This window comes from Heteronotia binoei, chromosome 9, assembly GCF_032191835.1.
Source record: "Heteronotia binoei isolate CCM8104 ecotype False Entrance Well chromosome 9, APGP_CSIRO_Hbin_v1, whole genome shotgun sequence".
NCBI classification, from domain to species: domain Eukaryota; kingdom Metazoa; phylum Chordata; class Lepidosauria; order Squamata; family Gekkonidae; genus Heteronotia; species Heteronotia binoei.
In genome coordinates this window covers 111272980-111295734 of record NC_083231.1, presented here as the reverse complement: position 1 = coordinate 111295734, position 22755 = coordinate 111272980, and the positions used below count along the sequence as shown (strand labels likewise).

The following is a 22755-nucleotide window of genomic DNA, read 5'->3' as shown; positions in this document are numbered from 1 at the left end:
GGTCTTTCCCATCACTTGCTCTCTGATCCTTTAACTGGAGATGCTGGGGATTGAACCTGGGACTTCTGCACGCTGAGCAGATGCTCTACCACTGAGCCAGGGCCCCTCCCCAGCAGTTTATCATGTAGAAAAACTGATAAATGCAGAGTGGCGGTTTTGAGATAACAGGGTCAGATTGTATAAATAAACCTTGACCGAGCAGAGTGAGAGCCAGGCTGGTGTAGTGGTTAAGAGCAGCGGACTCTAATCTGGAGAACCAAGTTTGATTCCCACTCCTCCACCACGTGAAGCCTGTTGGGTGACCTTGGGTCAGTCACAGTTCTCTCTGAACTCTCTCAGCCCCACCTGCCTCACAAGGTGCCCTCTGTGGGGAGGGGAAGGGAAGGAACTCGGAAGCCGCTTTGAGACTCCTTAAAGTAGTAGTAGAAGAAGAATATATTGGATTTATATCCCGCCCTATACTCTGAATCTCAGAGTCTCAGAGCGGTCACAATCTCCTTTACCTCCCCCCCCCACAACAGACACCAGTGAGGTGGGTGGGGCTGAGAGAGCTCTTACAGCAACTGCCCTTTCAAGGACAACTCCTATGAAAGCTATGGCTGACCCAAGGCCATTCCAGCAGGTGCAAGTGGAGGAGTGGGGAATCAAACCCGGTTCTCCCAGATAAGAGTTCGCACACTTAACCACTACAACAAACTGGGAAAAGCATGGTATAAAAACCTATTCTTCCTTTTCTTCATAGTGAAGAAGAGATTAGATTTATACCCCGCCCTTCACTACCCAAAGGAGTCTCAGAGCAGTTTACAATCTCCTTTTCCTTCCTCTCCCTACAACAGACACCCTGTGAGGCAGGTGGGGCTGAGAGAGCTCTTTCAAGAACTGCTCTTGAGAGGACAGTTCTAAGAGAACCTGTGACTGGCCCAAGGTCCCCCAGCTGGCTTCACGTGGAGGAATGGGGGTTCGAACCCGGTTCTCCAGATTAGAGTCCTCTGCTCTTAACCACGACACCAAACTGCCAAACCAGCCGTAACCAGGGGTGGGATTCTAGCAGGAGCTCATTTGCATATTAGGCCACACACCCCTGATGTAGCCAATCCTCCAAGAGCTTACAAGGCTCTTTTTTGTAAGCTCTTGGAGGATTGGCTACATCAGCAGGGTGTGGCCTAATATGCAAAGGAGCTCCTGCTAGAATTCCACCCCTGACCGCCACACCTGGTAGCTGGGGCTCAGCAGAGCATCCGTGCGGCACACAAAAGTTTCAGTCCCCAGCATCTCCACTTTTAAAAGACGTCTGGGGTTGTTTATTCGACGTTTTTATAGAGGTCCTTTTGACAAAAACAGCACATTTGGCTGGCTGAGAGCCGCCAACTTCCGGTGACAACAAAATGTCCCGCAATTACGAAGATGACAGAGTCGTTAGATGGCAATCAAATGTTCCTCCACGAAGTTTACAGACACCGAGTGGGTGTCTTGATGGAGGGCAGAGAGGGAGGGTTCTCCTTTCTGCCTGCAAATCTTCCCATTTAGCTCTGGCAAGGTTTGAAAGGCTTGTAACATGCTAACCAGTCCCTTCCGTAGAGAAATAAAGAGGAAAGGGGACCCTGGAACAGAGTTTTTGCAGAAGGAAGGAAATTCGCATGGATTTTCCAAGATAGGTCCACAAATGGAAGATTCATTCCCACCCCACCCCCCACCCCAAAGTTCACCATTCTGTTAAAGCCCCTCCCCCCACAATCGGTCAAGTTCTAGTGTTTAGCACAGGGGGGTCGAATTCATTTGTTATGAGGGCTAGACCTGACATACATGAGACCTTGTTGGGTCGGGCCAGGTCTGGCCAGGCCATGTGTGTACCTATTTAAGACTAGGTAGCAGAGAAATTTTATAAAGAACACAGACAAACACAAATATATTATTTAAAAAACTTAAAACATGCTTCAAACGTTAGCACCCATTGGTCTTAACGATGCTTTCTTTGTATTTCTCCCATGGGATCCAGGGAACTGGGCAAAGGAAGCTCTGGCTCTTTCCTTCCTTCCCCAGGGGACTAGGAGGGAAAGGAACCTCAGCCGATAGAAGGAAGAGAGGCTTGGCTCAGTAGCTCCGCTGTGCAATTGAGAGAGCATGGCAAAGCAAGCTATTCCTCCACCCTTCCTCCCCAGGGAGGAGCCCCAGCCAATGGAGGAAATAGAGGTTTTGCTCTGTGCCTCCTGTGTGGTTGAGCAAGCCTGGCAAAGCAAGCTGTGATGCAGAAGGAAGCAAGAGAGAGGGAGAAGGAAGCAGATGACAGCCAGTTGCTCGAGGGCCTGATAGGAGCCCTCCAGGGCCTGATTTGGCCCCCAAGCAGCATGTTTGACACCCCTGGTTTAGCATATGCTGCCTCATTTATACCCCACCCTTCACTCCCCAAGGGAGTCTCAGAGCAGCTTACAATCTCCAGAAGTGAGGTGCTGGGGTGACGGGGTCCCGATCGTACGAGGTAGCGACCAAGGGGGGCCAGGTTCTGAGGAGGCACATCGACCAGCTGCCGCACCTTGCCGGAAAAACCACCCGAGGCGGGGGAAGCGGTAAGCAGGGGAGAGCCAGCAACGGGAACCCCAGAAGTGGCCCCGCCAGCGCCGAACCTGCCAACATACGATCCCCCGAGGCCAGCCAATCCAGAACCGCAACCAGAGCCGGCCCGCCAGCCACCCGAAGAGAATCCCCAAGAGGAGACCCCCTCCACGGGGCCCGTTTCCGCACCGCAAGCAACCCTGAGGAGATCTACCCGGGAACGCAGGGCGCCAGCCTACTTGCAGGATTATGTATCTTAGACTAGGGGGGGGGGGAGGAGTGTAGTGTCTTGTGCTGAACTAAAGCACCGCGCGGCCATGCAGCAGAGGCGGCCAGGGGAAGTCCCTTGGTCACCCTGCACAGCGCAGGAAAAGACTCCGCTTGACTGGCCAGGAATGGGCTGGCCAGCTGGAGGGCTGTTCCGGGTTGAATGTATATAAAGCGGGTCCCGGCCCGCGTTGCCCTGTTCTGTGATGTACCGTCCAATAAAGCATGTTGCCTTCTACACGTCTCATCACTGAGTACATTACATTGAGCCATAGCCCCTCCCCTGATGATACTGTGATCAGGCATTCAAAGAACAAGAAGCAAGAAAGGAAGGGAGGAAAGCAAGCAGGAAAGGAAGAAGAAGAAGAAGAAGAAGAAGAAGAAGAAGAAGAAGAAGAAGAAGAAGAAGAAGAAGAAGAAGAAGAAGAAGAAGAAGAAGAAGAAGAAGAAGATGATGATGATGATGATGATATTGGATTTATATTCCGCCCTCCACTCAAGAGTCTCAGAGCGGCTCACAATCTCCTTTACCTTCCTCCCCCACAACAGACACCCTGTGAGGTAGATGAAGATATTGGATTTATATCCCGCCCTCCACTCCGAAGAGTCTCAGAGCGGCTCACAATCTCCTTTACCTTCCTCCCCCACAACAGACACCCTGTGAGGTAGATGAAGATATTGGATTTATATCCCGCCCTCCACTCCGAAGAGTCTCAGAGCGGCTCACAATCTCCTTTACCTCCATCCCCCACAACAGACACCCTGTGAGGTAGATGAAGATATTGGATTTATATTCCGCCCTCCACTCCGAAGAGTCTCAGAGCGGCTCACAATCTCCTTTACCTCCATCCCCCACAACAGACACCCTGTGAGGTGGGTGGAGCTGAGAGGGCCCTCACAGCAGCTGCCCTTTCAAGGAAACCTCTGCCAGAGCTCTGGCTGACCCAAGGCCATGCCAGCAGCTGCAAGTGGAGGAGTGGGGAATCAAACCCGGTTCTCCTAGATAAGAGTCCGCGCACTTAACCACTACACCAAACTGACAGGGAAGCAAGCAGGCAAGGAAGGAAGGAAGGCTTGGATGCATAAGTGCTGCAATTGTCTGTTTAAGCAAAGACGTGGGTAGGCGGGGGCTTTTGTGCAGCCCTGCAAGGGAACATGTTGCACTCTGTGACCCACAGGCGTCCCTACCAGAGTCAGGAGGAATGGCCTGGGGGGTAGTAGGCAGGTCAGTGCATTATTACATCATCAGCCTGCAAATTGACTCTGACGGTTCCGCACGAGACCTTTAATCCTGGTCCAGCCCCGTCCCCAAACTGATTTCCTACACTAGAATCATAAACTCAGAGTTGGTTTCTGTGATTTCACGAGTCAAGCGTAGAATGTCAGTTTAGGGACAGGGCTGAACCAGGATAAAAGGTCTAGTGCAGAATTTTGATGGAAACACCTTTCCCATAAGGGGAATATTCTCACACAGTTGCCAAGTCTGGTTTGGGAAATTCCTGGCATTTGGGGGATGGAGCGTGGGAGGAGCAAGGTTTGAAAGGGGGGAAAAAAGGGAGGGACCTCAGCGGGGTAAATGCCCTAGAATCCAATAGGGTTGCCAGCCTCCAGGTGGTGGCTGAAGACCTCCTCGGTATACAACTGATTTCTACACTGGCTACATCAGGGGGGTGTGGCCTAGTATGCAAAGCGGCTCCTGCTACGAAGTGACCCCTGTTCCCCAGTAAGACTCATAGAACAGAATCACAGAATCGGAAGGGGCCATCCAGGCCTTCTAGTCCCACCCCCTGCTCAATGCAGGATCAGCCTAGAAGCAGGGGTGGCCAGCGGGAGCTCTTCGGATGTTTTTTGCCTACACCTCCCATCAGCCCTAGCCATTGGCCATGCCGGCTGGGGCAGATGGGAGTTGTAGGCGAAAAACATCTGGAGAGACTCTGTTCCCCGCCCCTGAATCCCTGGCAAGTCTTTGTCCAGCTGCTGCTTAAAGACTGCCAGGAAGGAGGATTTCACCACCTCCCCAACCTGCTTTGTATGATTCTACTGTTGAGCAACTCTGACTGTAAAAAAGTTTTCCCTAATATCCAATATACTTTCCTGCCCTTAATCTTAACCCATTATTGCAAATCCTACCCTCTGCCACAGGAATGGCTCCCTCCTCTCCTAATTCCTGCCCTCACGCTCCACTCCCAAAATGTCCAGGTATTTCCCAAGCCGGAGTTTGGCAACCCTAGAGTAGACTCTCTAAAGCAGCCATTTTCTCCGGGGGAGCGGATTTCTTTCATCTGGAGACCCGTTGTATTTCCGGGAGATCTCCAGGCCTCACCTGGACGTTGGCAACCCTATCTGTTGCTGTTAAGGTGGGGGAGTCATAGCCCAGTCTCCCAAAGTCTCCCCTGGCATTTAATTTGGTGGTGGCCAGGGGACTGCAAGCAAACGCACTTTTGTAGCTAAATCAATACCACTTTGTGGGATTAGCTGTTCATTAATAAATCCTTTGGCGCATGCAGTAGCTACAGGATAAACAGCCTTCCCTTTTGAGATTGTGTAATAGGGCGGTTTTATAAGTATTTATGCCCCTTGCATATATCCATATCAGAGAAGCCAATGCCTTTGGAGGCTTTTTGAAACAGCTTGGTTTTAAAAATTTACAGTGCAGTAGTACCCTCTTCAGGTCTCTGGTTGAACTGCAATCCTGTTTTTCATTTTTGCTCCGAGAGGGTCCAAGCAAGAAAAGTTGAAGTCTAGATATTGGGGAGGGGAGAGACTTCAATGGGGTATAATCAGGGGTCATTCCATAGGAAAAGAGGTGCCAGAGCTCCTTAGAGCCAGTTTGGTGTAGTGGTTAAGTGTGCGGACATCTGGGAGAACCGGGTTTGATTTCCCACTCCTTTACTTGCACCTGCTAGCATGGCCTTGGGTCAGCCATAGCTCTGGCAGAGGTTGTCCTTGAAAGGGCAGCTGCTGGGAGAGCCCTCTCCAGCCCCACCCACCTCACAGGGTGTATGTTGTGGGGGAGGAAGGTAAAGGAGACTGTGACTGCTCTGAGATTCTTCAGAGTGGAGGGCGGGATATAAATCCAATATCTTCATCTACCTCACAGGGTGTCTGTTGTGGGGGAGGAAGGTAAAGGAGATTGTGAGCCGCTCTGAGACTCTTCGGAGTGGAGGGCGGGATATAAATCCAATATCTTCTTCTTCGTCTTAGCACAACTTGTTTGCATATGCCACACACCCCTGACATCAACAGAAGGTGTACTACATTATATCAGCTCATCATCTACCTTAAAATGCTTCTTGAATTATTGTTTGTTTGTTTATTACTTTAGATTTCTATCCCGCCCTCTCCGCAAGCGGACTCAGGGTGGCAAAGAGTCAGTTCAAACCTCTATAATAGTTTAAAACCGATAAAATACAATTTAAAACATTTTGCTGTACAACTTCAATACAGGTGGATTTTTTCTTTTTCTTTTAGTGATCCTATAATTAGAATTGTCATAATAAAAACCTTACTCCCATCATCCTTTTTAAAAAGACTTTCTCCTACATGGCCACAAGGGGCATGATGAAGATTTCCATCTGTCTACTTTATATGTTTTGGTTATTTTCCCATTTTTTTGTAGGGGAAAATATTAGAAAGTTTGTTAAATCTTAGAGTTCAGCAAAATTCTCACAGGGGGTTGAACAATGGAGCCAAGAAGAAAGGGGTTTGGGGGGGGGGAGATGGGGGGTAAGAAAGAAAGGAGTCCCATGGTGCAGAGTGGTAAAGCTGCAGTACTGCAGTCCAAGCTCTCTGCTCATGTCCTGAGTTCGATCCCAGCGGAAGCTGGGTTCAGGTAGCTGGCTCAAGGTTGACTCAGCCTTCCATCCTTCCGAGGTCGGCAAAATGAGTACCCAGCTTGCTGGGGGGGAAGTGTAGGTTTAAAACAATTTTATTGGTAACATATGGTAATAAATCTATATCTTACATTTTTAAAAAAAACTTCTTTTATCTACCCCATATATTACTTTCTACGCACCCCTCCTCCCGTTACTTGACCCCCGCCGGTGTTATTTACTTAAAATGCAAATATTTAAAGGTACTGGGGGGGAAGTGTTGATGACTGGGGGAGGCAATGGCAAACCACCCCATAAAAAGTCTGCCGTGAAAACATTGTGATGCAACGTCACCCCAGAGTCAGAAATAACTGGTGCTTGCACAGGGGACTACCTTGACCTTTTTAAGAAAGGAAGAGCACAATAAAATGTCGAGATTCCAGAGCTCTGCTCCTGTGAGCTCCTGCCCAAAATGAGGCCTGGGTATAATGCCATAGAGCCCGCTTTCCAAAATGGCCATTTTCTCCAGGTGAACTGAACTCTCTTACCTGAAGATCAGTTATAATAGCAATGCGTCTCCAGCTTCCACATAAGAGAAGCCATGCTGGATCAGGCATGGCCTGTCCAGTTCAACACTCTGCGTCACACAGTGGCCAAAACCCAGGTGCCATCAGGAGGTCCTACAGCAGGACCAGAACAAACCGGGAGAATGGCAACTCTAATCCCCCAATAGGGTTACCAGTCCCCAGGTCCTGGTAGGGATTGCCCTGGTTTTCGGGGCTTCCACCCGCCATTGGCCAATCAGCCAGCAGAAGAAATGCCACCCCCAAACAGCAACATCACCATGTGACGTCCTCAACGCAATGACCTCACCTAGTTCGAAAGCAAAACTCTATGGTTTGAAGTTGGTTTTTCCATAGAGCTTTGCCCAAAACCCAGAGAGTCACTGCATGACATACCTGACATGATGACATCACTTCCAGGTGATGTCATCATGTCGGGGACATCCCAGAACACCTCGCAACACACACACACACACACCCCACTGGAGCAACGAGGAGAGCTGGCAATCCTATCACACAACCAGGTGTCTGTGGATGTAAATGTTTTAATGGAGCACCTTTCTGGGCTTTTTTTGTAGCAGGAACTTTTTTGCATATTAGGCCACACCTCCCTGATGTAGCCAATCCTCCTAGAGCTTACAGTAGGCCCAGTACAAAGACCCCTGTAAGCTCTTGGAGAATTAGCTACCTCAGGGGGGTGTGGCCTAATATGCAAAGGAGTTCCTGCTACAAAAAAAAGCCCTGTTTATTCTTATTATTTACTCACATCACTTAGAGCAGGGGTGTCAAACTCATTTGTTATGAGGGCTGGATCTGACATAAATGAGTTGGGCCGGGTCATATTGGGCCAGGCTGGGTCATGTCAGACTGGGCCATGTCTGTGCCTATTTAAGATTAGATAACAGAGACATAAACTTTATAAAGGACACAAGCACAAGTAAAGATTTTTTTAAAAAAAAACACCTTAAAACACGCTTAAGTCATTAGCACTCATTGGGCGTTTTCGCACTGACCTTAATCGGCAGCGACGTCCCTCTTCACCGCGCAGGATCTGCGCGGATTTCGCACCAATTGCTGCGGAGCACCCGGAAAAGCCGCAAAGTCCCGCGGCTTTTGCGTCGCAAATGTAAACTGGTTTTTGGCGGTTTACATCTGCGACGCAAAAGCCCCGGGACTTTGCGGCTTTTCCGGGTGCTCCGCAGCAATTGGTGCGAAATCCGCGCAGATCCTGCGCGGTGAAGAGGGACGTCGCTGCCAATTAAGGTCAGTGTGAAAACGCCCATTGATTTTAAAGGTGCTTTCTTTGTAGCTATCCAATGGAAACTGGGAAAAAGAAGCTCTGGGTCATTCCTTCCTTCCCCAGGGGATGAGGAGGGAGAGGAGCCTCAGCCAATAGAAGGAAGAGAGGCTTGACTTAGTAGCTCTGCTGTGTAATTTAGCCTGTCAAAGCAAGCTATCCCCCCCCCCCTTTCTCAGCTCTGCTGTGCGACTGAGAGAGCCTAGCAAAGCAAGCTATCAGCCAGTGGAGAGAATAGAGTTTTTGCTGTGATGCAGAAGGAAGCAAGAGAGAGGGAGAAGGAAGCAGATGACAGCCAATTGCTCAGGGGCCTGATAGGAGCCCTCTGGGGGCCATATTTGACACCCCTGATTTAGAGGCCACCTTTCTCGCTGAGACTGGAGGCGGATCATGCAGCACAAGACAACTGAGTCAACATGACTGGGGCAGCTGATACACAAAGCCAGGAGACTTTGGGGGTGGAGCCAGGAGTCACTGGGGATGGAGCCAGTAGCAAGGTTGTGGCAAGCATAATTGAATGCCAAAGGGAGTTCTGGCCATCACATTTAAAGGGACTGCACACCTTTTAAATGCCTTCCCTTCATTGGAAATAATGGATGGGGGTACCCTGGTCCAATCTTTTTGAAACTTAGAGGATGTTTTGATGAGAGGCATCAGATGCTATTCGGAACATTTGGTGCTTCTAACTCGAAAAACAGCGCCCCCCCCCGAGCCCCAGATACCCGTGGATCAATTCTCCATTATGGCCTATCGCAGCAATCCCCAACCTTTTTGGCACCAGGGACCAGTTTTGTGGAAGACAATTTTTCCACGGACCGGGGGAGAGGGGATGGTTTCGGGACGATACAATTGTGCACTTTATTTCGGTGTGTTGGTTAAGTCTGCACTCTTATTTGGGGGAACTGGTTTTGATTCCCCATTCCTCCACTGCAGCTGCTGGAACGCCCTTGAGTCAGCCATCGCTCTCGCAGAGGTTGTCCTTGAAAGGGCAGCTTCTGTCAGAGTTCTCTCAGCCCCACCTACCTCACAGGGTGTCTGTTGTGGGGGAAGAAAATAAAGGAGTTTGTGAGCCACTCTGAGATTTGGAGTGGAGGACAGGATATAAATCCAATGCCGTATTATTATTATTATTACTACTACTACTACTACATTGTAATATAGAATGAAATAATTTTACAACTCATAGCCCAGTTGCTAACAGACCACAGACCGGTACTGGTCCATGGCACAGAGGTTGAGGACCCCTGTCCTATCAGAATCGGTCTCTATAGGAAATAATGGAGTGTCCAGCAGACATTTCCTCTCTCCCCCTCCCAGCTTTCTGATGCTCCTAAAGCGGGGGGAGGGCCTCCAAACCGGGGGATCCCCTGCCCCCACCTGGGGATTGGCAACCCTAAATTCTCTGCTTTGTTTCCAGAATAAAGCAAAATGAAGGATTCTAAATGCTGCAGAGTAGGAAAAGGTATGCGAAGGAAATCATATTTCCTATCCCTAAGAAGCTGCAATAAATGAAAAGGATGCAACTGGTGCATTAAGGGAATGGGATCTCCTGGGGAAACTGAAGGAAGGGGGAGGTGGACCCATTATTTGAAAACATATTTCCCCCCCTTCGGTTCTTCTCTAGATCCTTTTAAGTGCTGTGCATTTTCCAAAACCATCATTTCAGCGTTAAGCTGCCTTTAAGTCAAGGATTATGCCTCTCCAAAGGGGGAAGGTCGTCATCCGCAGCAGAAATGTTCTCAAAATAAGCGAGATGCTCAAGGGTTTTTGTGTTGTTGTTGCTTAAAAAAAAAAAAAAAACCCTCTGCCTCTATCAGTCAGGCTGTTCAGTGGAGTTGAGAGAAAAACACCATAAATGGACCTTTTGTAGAAAGCTGTATGGAAAGGTAGTTCCATCCACCTTCTTATTGTTCTTATTGTTTTAGCCACAGGGTATAGATGGAACTCTGGGGCAGTGATGCTCTGTATACTTGGTGCTTGGGTGGGTGGAGCAACAGTGGGAGGGCTTCTAGTGTCCTGACCCCACTGGCAGACCTCCTGATGGCACCTGGGTTTTATGGCCACTGTGTGACACAGAATGTTGGACTGAATGGGCCATTGGCCTGATCCAACATGGCTTCCCTTATGTTCTTATGTTGGAACTCTCTGTCTGGGGCAGCGATGCTCTGTATTCTTAATGCTGGGGGGCACAGTGGGAGGGCTTCTAGTGTCCCAGCACCACTGATGGACCTCCTGATGGCACCTGATTTTTTTGGCCACTGTGTGACACAGAGTTCTGAACTGGATGGGCCATTGGCCTGATCCAACATGGCTTCTCTTATGTTCTTACAGGAGTGTCGAATTCATTTGTTATGAGGGCTGGATCTGACATAAATGAGACCTTGTCAGGCTGGGCCATGCGTGTCATAAAATGTAATGCCAGGTAGTGGAGATATATACTTTATAAAGAACACAGACAAACACAATTAAATATTTTTTTAAAAAAAACTTAAAACTTGCTTAAAAGATTAGCACTCTTGCAATATTTTAACAGTTTCTGATAACTGATGCCTCTTGCACTGAATTCTTGCATCAAGATCTGGCAGCAATGTCTGTGCTGTAGCAATCTTGAGTAGGCTGTTCAGGTGTTGTTCAAGTCTTTGTCTGTTAAGCTGCAGACCTGCTTTTGATTGATTGACATTCAGTAGAGAAATCTCATGGTTAATGCCTTGAGCCCAAGACCCAGGGGAAAAAATGAAATGGCTGGGCATTGTGAGCTTTTGTATATAAGTTGCTTCATGTGCTGGTCAGCCGATACAGAAAACAGAGGCTTTGCTCTGTAGCTCCTGTGCGATTGAGCAAGCCTGGCAAAGCAAGCTGTGATGCAGAAGGAAGCAAGAGAGAGGTAGAAGGATTTAGACGATAGCCAGTTGCTCAAGGGGGCTGATAGGAGCCCTCCGGGGGCCCAATTTGGTCCCCGGGCCGCATGCTTGACACCCCTGCTCTATAGTCTTGAGTCCTGTAATTCCAGGAGGTCACTAGGCCCCACCTGGGAGTCAGCAACCCTTCCAAGCTGGGTATTTTGAAGACTCCCCAAGGAGGAGTCCCAATAATGTCCCTCCTTTACTTCCGCAAAAGGGCAACCTACAGGACCAAAATAGCTGCTGAAATGAACCAAGTGATAAGAGTCAGGTGCTCGCCTTCAAAAGCAGCCGTGCTTCATTCAAGCTCTGCCAAAGGGTCCTCAACATCTGGATGCAGGAAATGCGACTGGGAAAACTTTTTTAAAAGATACTTGCGATTCCTCTTCCTTGTTTTTTTCTCCCCCCCCCCCCCCGCCACACAGGGCGAGATTACATGAGAGAAAAAGTCTGCCAAGAATTCAACAACTTAGGGAAAGACCACTTCCGAGCTGGGTATGTATTCTGAAGACTCCTCGAGGCAGAGTCCCACTCGTACATTCAGCCTTGCTGGCATTCAGGAGACCAGCTACAACAGGGGTGGCCAAACTGTGGGGTGGCCAAAGAACATGTGGTTCTTTCACACATATTGTGTAGCTCTCATAGCCCCCAAAACCCTTTCGGCTGGCTTGGAGAGAGAGAGAGAGAGAGAGAGAGAGAGAGAGAGATTGATAGATAGATGATAGATAGATAGATAGATGATAGATAGATAGATAGATAGATAGATAGATAGATAGATAGATAGATAGATAGATAGATAGATAGATAGATAGATAGATAGATAGATAGATAGATAGATAGATAGATAGATAGATAGCAGGGGTGGCCAACGGTAGCTCTCCAGATGTTTTTTGCCTACAACTCCCATCAGCCCCAGCCAGCATGGCCAATGTCTGGGGCTGATGGGAGTTGTAGGCAAAGAACATCTGGAGAGCTACCGTTGGCCACCCCTGATATATAGGAATCCCAAAATTGCATCTCATCTCCAAACTACAGAGATCAATTCCCCTGGAGAAATGGCTATTCTGGAGGGTGGACAGTATGGTATTGTACATAATGGAGATCTCTGTCCCTCCCAGTCTCCATCCCCAGATCTCCAGAATATGTGTGTGTGTGTGTGTGTGTGTGTACATACACACACACACACAACTTCAAGCCTGCTTGAACAGAATCCTCCTCTGTGTATTAGCAAAATGCACGAAGAAGGGAGCAGACCCGGCAAAACTATTTCCCAGAGTATGACTTTGAATCTCTTGTTCCTATTTGTCCGCAGAGCAATTATCTCGAGCAGCAAAAAATATTCCAACGCCACGTATGAGGAAATCCTGAACGTCGTGCATGAGATTGTCGCTATAGCAGAGAAATGCTGCCCGGAAGGAGCTGATGCTAACTGCTATGAGAATGAAGTATGTTTCAGTATTTCCCCCATTGTGACAGAAATGCATTCAGGTTGTTTCCATCCTGACGGGCTTAAAGGTATATGGTCATTAGGGTATATTGCCTACAACTCCCATCAGCCCCAGCCAGCATGGCCAATGGCTGGGGCTGATGGGAGTTGTAGGCAAATAGGGTATATTGTCATTGTAGTTCCCTGTGCAAGCCTCAGTCGCTTCTGACTCTGCGGTGACGTCGCATCACAATGTTTTCACGGCAGGCTTTTTATGGGGTGGTTTGCCATTGCCTTCCCCAGTCATCTACGCTTTCTCCCCAGCAAGTTGGGTCCTCATTTGACTGACCTCGGAAGGATGGAAGGCCAAGTCAACCCTGAGCTGGCTACCTGAACCCAGCTTCTGCCGAGATCAAACTCAGGTCGTGATCAGAGAAGCTCAGACTGCAGTACTGCAGCTTTACCACTCTCTCAAATGAACTTGTTCTTTGAAGGAACGGTCCCTTCCAAATGCATTCCATTTTGTGGTTACCCATGTATAGTTTTTGAAAAGTTGCTGCTGTATTGTCTTTGTTTTTACACTGTTGTTCTTACAGTGTTATTATTTTTAATCTGCAAATCTCTGGCAACCCTACCAACCCATGTAGACAGCGAACAAAATTGTAACTCATTCCTGCTTCTTTCTCTCTCTCTTCTCCCCCCCCCCCTTATCTCCCCTGCCCCAGTCTTTAGCCCTCTCTGCCAAATCTTGCAGTGATTCTGCTCCTTTCCCCAAACATGCGGGGATAGAGGCCTGTTGTACCGAAAAAGGCCTGGAACGGAAGCTCTGCCTCGCCGCCTTGAAACACCCTCCGAAAGAGTTCCCGACATACGTGGAGCCCTCGAATGCCGAAGTGTGCGAGGCCTTCGCAAAGGATCCCCAGGACTTTCGAGACAGGCAAGTTCTGGAAAGCGAGTTCATTTTCTAACAGTGCCATTTCTCGGAGGGCTCACTTTGCAATGGCAGTCACAAGCTTGGGATGCCAGCCTCCAGGTGGGACCTGGGGATCCCTTAGAATCACAGCTCATCTCCAGACTATAGAGATCAGTTCCCCTGAAGAAAAAAGGTGCTCTGGTGGGTGGGCTCTACGGCATTGCACCCCACTGAGGTCCCTGTTCTCCCCAGGTGCCACTCCAAAATCTCTAGGAGTTTCCCAGCTTGGATCTGGCAACTCTACCTCCCCCCATCCTCTGCAGGTGGCCAGGGGGGACATGGCAACATTAAACCTTTTAAGATATTCAAACAAAACGAGTTAGGGCTGCCAAGTTCCCAGACCAGGAGGGGGCTCCCCCGCCCTGGAGGTTTCCAACCCGCCAGCCTGCATTGGGCTGGTGGGGGGGATCCTCCCCCGACATCGCCGGTGCAATGAAGTCACTCGCATTGATGTCATCGCAGCAGCGATGTGGAGCATCGGCTGCTCTAGGAGCTTCTGGGGAAACTCTATGGTTTTCCCAGATGCTCAAGCAATTCGGGAGGGAACTCTATGGTACCTATTGTACCACAGAGTTTTCCCTCCCAAATTGCTAGAAAGTCTGGGGAAACCACAGAGAGTTCTCAGAAACTCCTAGAGCGGCCGGCATGCAATGTTGCCGGCATGATGTCAGCACTTGTGAGGGACTTGGCAACCCTAAACTGAGTATTCTGTGGGGGACTTGGCAACCCTAAATCAGATTCCCTCGAGTGTAGAGTAGAAACAAGACAAAAATGAGATAAGAACCAGGGTGAACTCAAATATAGTGTGGAAATGCGGAGAAAAAAATAAAAATAAAAATATGGGTAAACTGGAGTGTAGCGTAGAATGTCAGTCTGGGGACAGGGTTGAATCAGGATTAAAGTCTAGTGTAGAAAGGAACCCTACATGAATGTGTCATCTAAAATGTGCCTCTGTTTTTGCAAATAAAATTTGTTTCTCTTCATTCCACTGGAAATCAGATCACCTTTGTAATTTGTTCAAACAACAATCCTCACCCCTTTAAGCAGGAAAGACAGAGAATTGAGGATGAGAAATTATTTTTTTTACTTTAACCCAGCTTACAAGACAAATTATTTTTTTTTACATTTAACCAGGTAAAAATGCAGTTGTCCCAGGTCTGTTTGGCAGGCCTCAACCCACAGGTAGGGAAGAGGCCGCTGGGGGGTCCCCACTCCCCAAAGAGTCCCATCCTTACACAGCACGTGCGGCACCCGAAAGTGATGCATCATGCTGGGCACGTCATGCGTGGACACCCTAGGAATTCACAGAAAACTCTATGGTTTCACATGGGGACGCTCTAGCAATTTGGGGGAAACTCTATGGTACCAGCCGCGGGGGACTTGGCAACCCTATCGCTAAGCCAGGTGGCCGAATTTGTTATATAGCACTCCCTTAGCCTTGCTTTTGTGGTCTCTTTTGTAGATATCTCTATGAGTATTCCACAGACTACAGCATCGCCCCCCTGCCCGTTCTGGCAGCCTCTGCAATGAGCTACATATCCATGGTGGCAACCTGCTGTATTTCTGCTGTGCCCAGAATATGCTTCTTAAGAGAGGTCTGAGGTTTTCTCTTTTGAATTTAAAAGGTGCCCTGCTTCCTTTGCGACCATCCCTCCCAGCTGTAAGTCTAACCAGGGCTCATTTTACAGCAGGAGCTCCTTTGCCTATTAGGCCACACACTCCTGATGTAGCCAATCCTCCAAGAGCTTACAGGGCTTTTTTTAAAGGACCTACTGTCGCTCTTGGAGGATTGGCTACATCAGGAGATGTGGCCTAATAGGCAAAGATGCTCTTGATACAACACGAGCCCTGAGTCCAACAGACTGAAAGATCTGCCAGATCATAGTAGCGACAACAAAACTGTAGCGACATAGTAGTGACAACCAGCTACCTGAGGAGGTGAGGGCCTTGCGGAGGGACGGTGGCTCAGTGATAGAGCATCTGCTTGGGAAGCAGAAGGTCCCAGGTTCAATCCCTGGCATCTCCAAAAAAGGGTCCAGGCAAATAGGTGTGAAAAACCTCCGCTTGAGACCCTGGAGAGCCGCTGCCAGTCTGAGAAGACAATACTGACTTTGATGGACCAAGGGTCTGATTCAGTATAAGGCAGCTTCATATGTTCATATGTTCAACCTTGGGCAGTTCCGCAAGGCCTGTAAGACGGTCCTCTTCCGGTTGGCATATAACTAACCGGTATTAAAAACTGCGAAGGAAGGCTGTGAGAATAGCACCGAACTGTCAGACTGTTTGTTTCTTGTTTCACTGTTTTAATTATTGTAAATTATTGTATATGCTTTTTTAATATTTATTAATTTTATTGTTTTAGATTTTATGTTGCAAGCCGCCCTGAGCCCGCCTCGGTGGGGAGAGCGGGATATAAATCACATAAATAAATAAATAAAATAAAGATCTGTCACATCATCTCTGTCAAATGAAGGCATTCCCCAATGTAGTGCCTGGCAACTCCTTTTCCTGGTGCCAACCAAGTATTTTTAGAAAGTGGATGAGGCCAGGTAGGGCTCTTACCTAGTTATGTTTCTGGCTGTCTATTAGAGATACGATTGGCTGTGGAGATTTTTTTTTTTTTTAACGTTGCTTTGGCAGCAGCTGCCACCAAATCACAAAGGTCTTCACTGTGTGACTGAAGGTAAGCCGCGGCAGCCATTTTGTAGCTGGCTCCACCTCCTGTGACAGCCATTTTATGGCACCTGTTTTGTAGCTGTACCCAACAGCCTGTGCCAGAATTCCAGATGTGCCCACACATCAAAAAGCTTTTAGAAAGTGGGTGAGGTCAGGTGGAGCTCTTACCCATTAATGTTTCTGGCTTCTATTGGAGATACAATTGACCCAACCACCTGTGCCGGAATTCCAGATGTGCCCACACATCAAAAAGTTTGGAGGCCCCTGTTCTAATGAATTGCTATCCTTTTTGCCTTCCAGAGGCTGAACCGGCGGTCTCTTGCGATACTCACTCACGTGTCCAACAAAGCCTGCTCCCACTATGATTTGTTGGGGAAAGAGAAAACGAAACTCAGGTATGAAAGATGCTTTCTACATCTGTGGCAGTTAAAGGGCCTGGCAGTAGGTAATGGGAAAGGCAGATACCTGAGACTCCAAAAAATATGGCAGGTTATGCACTTCCACGAGCCACGGCTCACTTCTTCAGCAGTGACTCATGAAAACGCACACCCTGCCACAAATTTTGTTAGTCTGTTGTCACGGAATTCCGACCGGATTGAGCCTCAGTCCTCTGCTAAACCTGTCACTTTAATTTCTGTAGTAAATTAGCTTCTATACGTTGAATCTTTGGGTTCTGTTTCCCAGGATGTAGGGTTGCCAGCCTCCAGGTGGGGCCTGGAAATCTCCCGCTTTAACGACTGATCTCCATCTGGCAGAGGTCAGCTCTCCTGCAGATAATGGCTGCTTGGAAGGGGGGTTTGTATCACATTGTACAATGCTGAGACCCCTCTAGGGTGGCCAGACCGTCCCGGTCTCCCGGGACTTTCCCGGTTCTGGCCCCCAATTCCCGGCTCCCGGGCTGGCTATACCGGGACCATTAGAAGTCCCGGTATAGCCAGCGGGGAGCCGGCGGGCCGCGGGCGCGGGCGGGGAAGGCGGCGAGTGAGGGAGCCAGCGTCCCTGCGCGTGCGCACGGCGGTGTGCGCACGCGCAGGGACGCTGGCTCCCTCACTCGCCGCCTTCCCCGTCCGCACACAGGGCTCGGCGGCGGTGGCGGAGGCCGGGGAGGCCGCGGAGAGGCCGCCGCAGGTCCCTGGAGGGCCTCCAGAGGCCCGCGGAGGCAGCAGAGAGGCCGGCACTGGTCCCTGGAGGCCTCCAGAGGCCCGCGGAGGCAGCGGAGAGGCCGGCACGGGTCCCTGGAGGCCCTCCAGAGGCCCGCGGAGGCAGCAGAGAGGCCGGCACGGGTCCCTGGAGGCCCTCCAGAGGCCCGCGGAGGCAGCGGAGAGGCCGGCGCTGGTCCCTGGAGGCCTCCAGAGGCCCGCGGAGGCAGCGGAGAGGCCGCCGCGGGTCCCTGGAGGGCCTCCAGAGGCCCGCGGAGGCAGCGGAGAGGCCGGCGCTGGTCCCTGGAGGCCTCCAGAGGCCAGCGCTGGCAGCGGAGAGGCCGCCGCGGGTCCCTGGAGGGCCTCCAGAGGCCCGTGGAGGCCGCGGAGAGGCCGGCGCTGGTCCCTGGAGGCCTCCAGAGGCCAGCGCCGGCAGCGGAGAGGCCGCCGCGAATCCCTGGAGGGCCTCCAGAGGCCCGCGGAGGCAGCGGAGAGGCCGGCGCTGGTCCCTGGAGGCCTCCAGAGACCAGCGCCGGCCTCTCCGCCGCTTCCCCGGCCTCCGCAGCCGCCGCCAGCCCCGCCAGCAGCACCAGCCGCCCGGAGGAGAGGCTGCCACCCACCCTGGAACAAGGTAAGCAGGGGGGGCCGAAAGCGGGGGGGGCGGCTGGCGGGAAGGGGCGGCCGGCCTTCCTTCCTTCCCTCCCTCCCTCCCTTCCCTCCTTCCTCCTTCCCTCCTTCCTTCCTTCATTTCTTCCTTCCTTCCCTCCTCCCTTCCTTCCTTTCTTCCTTCCCTCCTTCCCTCCCTCCCTCCTCCCTTCCTTCCCTCCTTCCCTCCCTCCTCCCTTCCTTCCTTCCCTCCCTCCTTCCCTCCTTCCCTCCCTCCCTCCCTCCCTCCTTCCTTCCTTCCTTCCCTCCCTCCCTCCTCCCTTCCTTCCTTCCCTCCCTCCTTCCTCCCTCCTTCCTCCCTCCCTCCTTCCTTCCTTTCTTCCTTCCTTCCCTCTTTCCCTCCCTCCCTCCCTCCTCCCTCCCTTCCCTCCCTCCTTCCCTCCTTCCTCCCTCCCTCCTTCCTTCCTTTCTTCCTTCCTTCCCTCCCTCCCTCCTCCCTTCCTTCCTTTCTTCCTTCCCTCCTTCCCTCCCTCCCTCCTCCCTTCCTTCCCTCCCTCCCTCCTCCCTTCCTTCCTTCCTTCCTTCCTTCCTTCCTTCCTTCCTTCCTTCCTTCCTTCCTTCCTTTCTTCCTTCCTTCCTTCCCTCCCTCCTCCCTTCCTTCCCTCCTTCCTTCCCTCCCTCCCTCCTTCCCTCCCTCCCTCCTCCCTTCCTTCCCTCCCTCCTTCCTCCCTCCCTCCCTCCTTCCTTCCTTTCTTCCTTCCTTCCCTCCCTCCTTCCCTCCTCCCTTCCTTCCCTCCCTCCCTCCCTCCCTCCTTCCTCCCTCCCTCCTTCCTTCCCTCCCTCCCTCTGGCCACCCCTGGAGTAGACAACACTGACTTTGGTGGACCCAAGCACTGATTCAGTGTAAGGGAGCTTTGTGTTTGTGACTGGACTAGACAATGCTGACTTTGGTGGACCCAAGCACTGATTCAGTGTAAGGGAGCTTTGGGTTTATGACTGGAGTAGACAATACTGACTTTGGTGGACCCAAGCACTGATTCAGTGTAAGGGAGCTTTGTGTTTGTGACTGGAGTAGACAATACTGACTTTGGTGGACCCAAGCACTGATTCAGTGTAAGGGAGCTTTGTGTTTGTGACTGGACTAGACAATGCTGACTTTGGTGGACCCAAGCACTGATTCAGTGTAAGGGAGCTTTGTGTTTGTGACTGGACTAGACAATACTGACTTTGGTGGACCCAAGCACTGATTCAGTGTAAGGGAGCTTTGTGTTTGTGTCTTCTGGTGCAATTTTGTTCTCAGATCCTGTATTTACTTCATCAGTGTATGGGATAAGGCACTTTCTCAACTGTGCTGCATAATGCAGCCTATTTATTTTGTCCTGTTTGCTCTGTTGGCTCTATCTGCGCCACCTTCATCACTTTTGGGGTGTGGATCCCCCAGTGGGGTGGTCTCCCGACTCCCTCCGCCGGCTGTTTCTGATAGCCCTGCGCCCCCTCTTTCATTTGATATGTGTCCCGTGCGGGTGCCACCCTCCCGCCGGGAGATGCCGCAAAATGAGCCCCCTTGAGGCTTATGGCGGCAGGGCTCGGGGGAAGCGAGCTAGACTGCTGTTCTTTTGAGGGGTTATAGAGTGTTTCGAGCCCGTCCCTGTGGCATCGGTCCCATCGTTGTGGGGCCCAGCAGCCTGTCGGTCACTTCTGGGTTCCTGTCCTGCATCTCGACCTGTGTTATTAGTGACAGGCTGCTTTCCTTTCCATGGGCTTTCTGGCCCCAGAGATAGAAAGAAGGGGAAGGATTTTGATCAGTTTAAAGGGTTTAAGACAGTACGTATACGGAGACTTTGTGTTAACTTTCAGAACTTCGTGTTAACCTAAATGGTCTTTTCGGTATATAGGGTTGCCAACTGCAATTCAAGAAATATCTGGGGACTTTGGGGTGGAGCCAGGAGACTTTAGGGGGGGTGGAGCCAGGAGAAAGGGTGTGACAAGCATAACTCAACTCCAAAGGGAGTTCTGGCCATCAAATTTAAAGGGCCCGCACACCTTTTCAATGCCTTCCCTCCATTGGAAATAATGAAGGATAGGGGCACCTTCTTAGGGGGCTCATAGAATTGGACCCCCTGGTCCAATCTTTTTGCAACCTGGAGGGTATTTTGAGGAGAGGAACTGAATGCTATGCTGAAAATGTGGTGCCTCTACCTCAGAAAACAGCACCTGCAAAGCTGCAGATACCCACAGATAAATTCTCCATTATACCCTATAGGAATCGGTCTCCATAGAGAATCATGGAGTGCCCAGCAGACGTTTCTCTTCGTCCCGCTTTCTGATGACCCCAAAGTGGGGGGAGGGCCTCCAAACTGGGGGATCCCCTACCCCACCCCCCGGGGATTGGCAACCCTATTGGTATAGGATGAGTATCCAGTTCCTCTACAGACCAAGACGTATGTCCAGTTTGGTGTAGTGGTTAAGTGTGCGGACTCTTATCTGGGAGAACCAGGTTTGATTCTCAACTCCTCCACTTGCAGCTGCTGGAATGGCCTGGGGTCAGCCATAGTTCTTGTAGGAGTTGTCCTTGAAAGGGCAGCTGCTGTGAGAGCCCTCTCCAGCCCCTCCCACCTCACAGGGTGTCTGTTGTGGGGGAGGAAGGGAAAGGAGATTGTAGGCCGCTCTGTCCTTGAAAGGGCAGCTGCTTGGAGAACCCTCTCCAGCCCCTCCCACCTCACAGGGTGTCTGTTGTGGGGGAGGAAGGGAAAGGAGATTGTAGGCCGCTCTGTCCTTGAAAGGGCAGCTGCTTGGAGAACCCTCTCCAGCCCCACCCACCTCATAGGGTGTCTGTTGTGGGGGAAGAAGATATAGGAGATTGTAAGCCACTCTGAGCCTCTAATTCAGAGAGAAGGGTAGGGTATAAAGCTGCAGTCGTCTTCTTCTTCTCCTCTCCACTTGCAGCTGCTGGAATGGCCTGGGGTTAGCCCTAGTTCTTGTAGGAGTTGTCCTTAAAAGGGCAGCTGCTGTGAGAGCCCTCTCAGCCCCACCCACCTCACAGGGTGTCTGTTGTGGGGGAAGAAGATATAGGAGATTGTAAGCCGCTCTGAGTCTCTGATTCAGAGAGAAGGGTAGGGTATAAATCTGCAGTTCTTCTTCCATAAGTTCTGTGTCCTTGGAACAGAAGTTCTATGTGGACTAGGGCCTTCTCAGTGGCAACACCAACGCTATGGAATGCTCTCTCAGAGGCCACAAGAGCCCTGCAGGACCTCTCCCAATTCCGCAGGGCCTGTAAAGTCAAACTCTTTTGACAGGCCTACAACAACGAATGCGGGATGAGGCTGCCACTGCTATGCCGCCGAGCAATATTATCCGTAGGACCACTAACAGATTAACAGAAGAACAGAGATAACAATAAAATCTGCTCTACCTGTGTTAAAAAAAATCTTTTCCATGGCACCAAATGTTTCGTTTTAAATTGTTTATACATTTTTTATTCTCTTAAGAACATAAGAGAAGCCCTGTTGGATCAGGCCATCGGCCCATCCAGTCCAACACTCTGTATCACATAAGAACATAAGAGAAGCCATGTTGGATCAGGCCAATGGCCCATCCAGTCCAATACTCTGTGTCACATAAGAGAAGCCCTGTTGGATCAGGCCAATGGCCCATCCAGTCCAACACTCTGTGTCACATAAGAACATAAGAGAAGCCATGTTGGATCAGGCCAATGGCCCGTCCAGTCCAACACTCTGTGTCACACAGTGGCCAATACACACACACACACTGTGGCTAATAGCCACTGATGGACCTCTGCTCCATATTTTTATCCAATCCTCTCTTGAAGCTGGCTATGCTTGTAGCCGCCACCTCCTGTGGCAGTGAATTCCACATGTTAATAACCCTTTGGGTGAAGAAGTACTTCCTTTTATCCGTTCTAACCCAACTGCTCAGCAATTTCATTGAATGCCCATGAGTTCTTGAATTGTGAGAAAGGGAGAAAAGGACTTCTTTCTGTAATTCTTAAAACTGTAATTCAAATTGTTTCAGCTATGACCGTTCGCCACCCAGGGTCCGCTTGTGGAGTGGGCGACGTATAAATCCAAAGTAAATAAATAAAACGCCGAGGTCGCTCCTTACAGCTGAGTCATGACACTACATATGCTATAAGACAAATACAAGGAAGTGCAGATGTTCCCCAAGATTCATTAGTACATCTAAATCGACAGTGTACTTCCTACCAGGGTCAATAAGAAAAGATTTGGAGCAGCGGACAGATGGCTTCTGGAATGGCGTAAACCAGCGGTCCCCAACCTTTTTGGAACCAAAGACCAGTTTTGTGAAAGGCAATTTTTTCCACGGACTGGGTGCATGTGTGTGATGGTTTCAGGATGATACAATTGTGCACTTTATTTTGGTGCGTGGTTAAGTCTGTGGACTCTTATCTGGGAGAACCGGGTTTGATTCCCCCATTCCTCCACTTGCAGCTGCTAGAATAGCCTTGGGTCAGTCATTGCTCTGGCAGAGGTTGTCCTTGAAAGGGCAGTTTCTGAGAGAGCTCTTT

At 50.3% G+C, this 22755-nt stretch overlaps 1 protein-coding gene across 2 annotated transcripts in view; it reads left to right on the top strand.

The window, feature by feature from the left end:
* The window catches only part of GC (GC vitamin D binding protein), a 45280-nt gene that overhangs the window by 5646 nt on the left and 16879 nt on the right, over positions 1 to 22755 (top strand). For both annotated transcript variants that reach the window (XM_060247181.1, XM_060247180.1), the window contains exons 2-6: positions 11815 to 11884; positions 12702 to 12834; positions 13541 to 13752; positions 15251 to 15383; positions 16765 to 16859. In XM_060247181.1, the coding sequence (XP_060103164.1) occupies positions 11815 to 11884; positions 12702 to 12834; positions 13541 to 13752; positions 15251 to 15383; positions 16765 to 16859 (643 nt within the window). The remainder of the gene's footprint in view (positions 1 to 11814; positions 11885 to 12701; positions 12835 to 13540; positions 13753 to 15250; positions 15384 to 16764; positions 16860 to 22755) is intronic.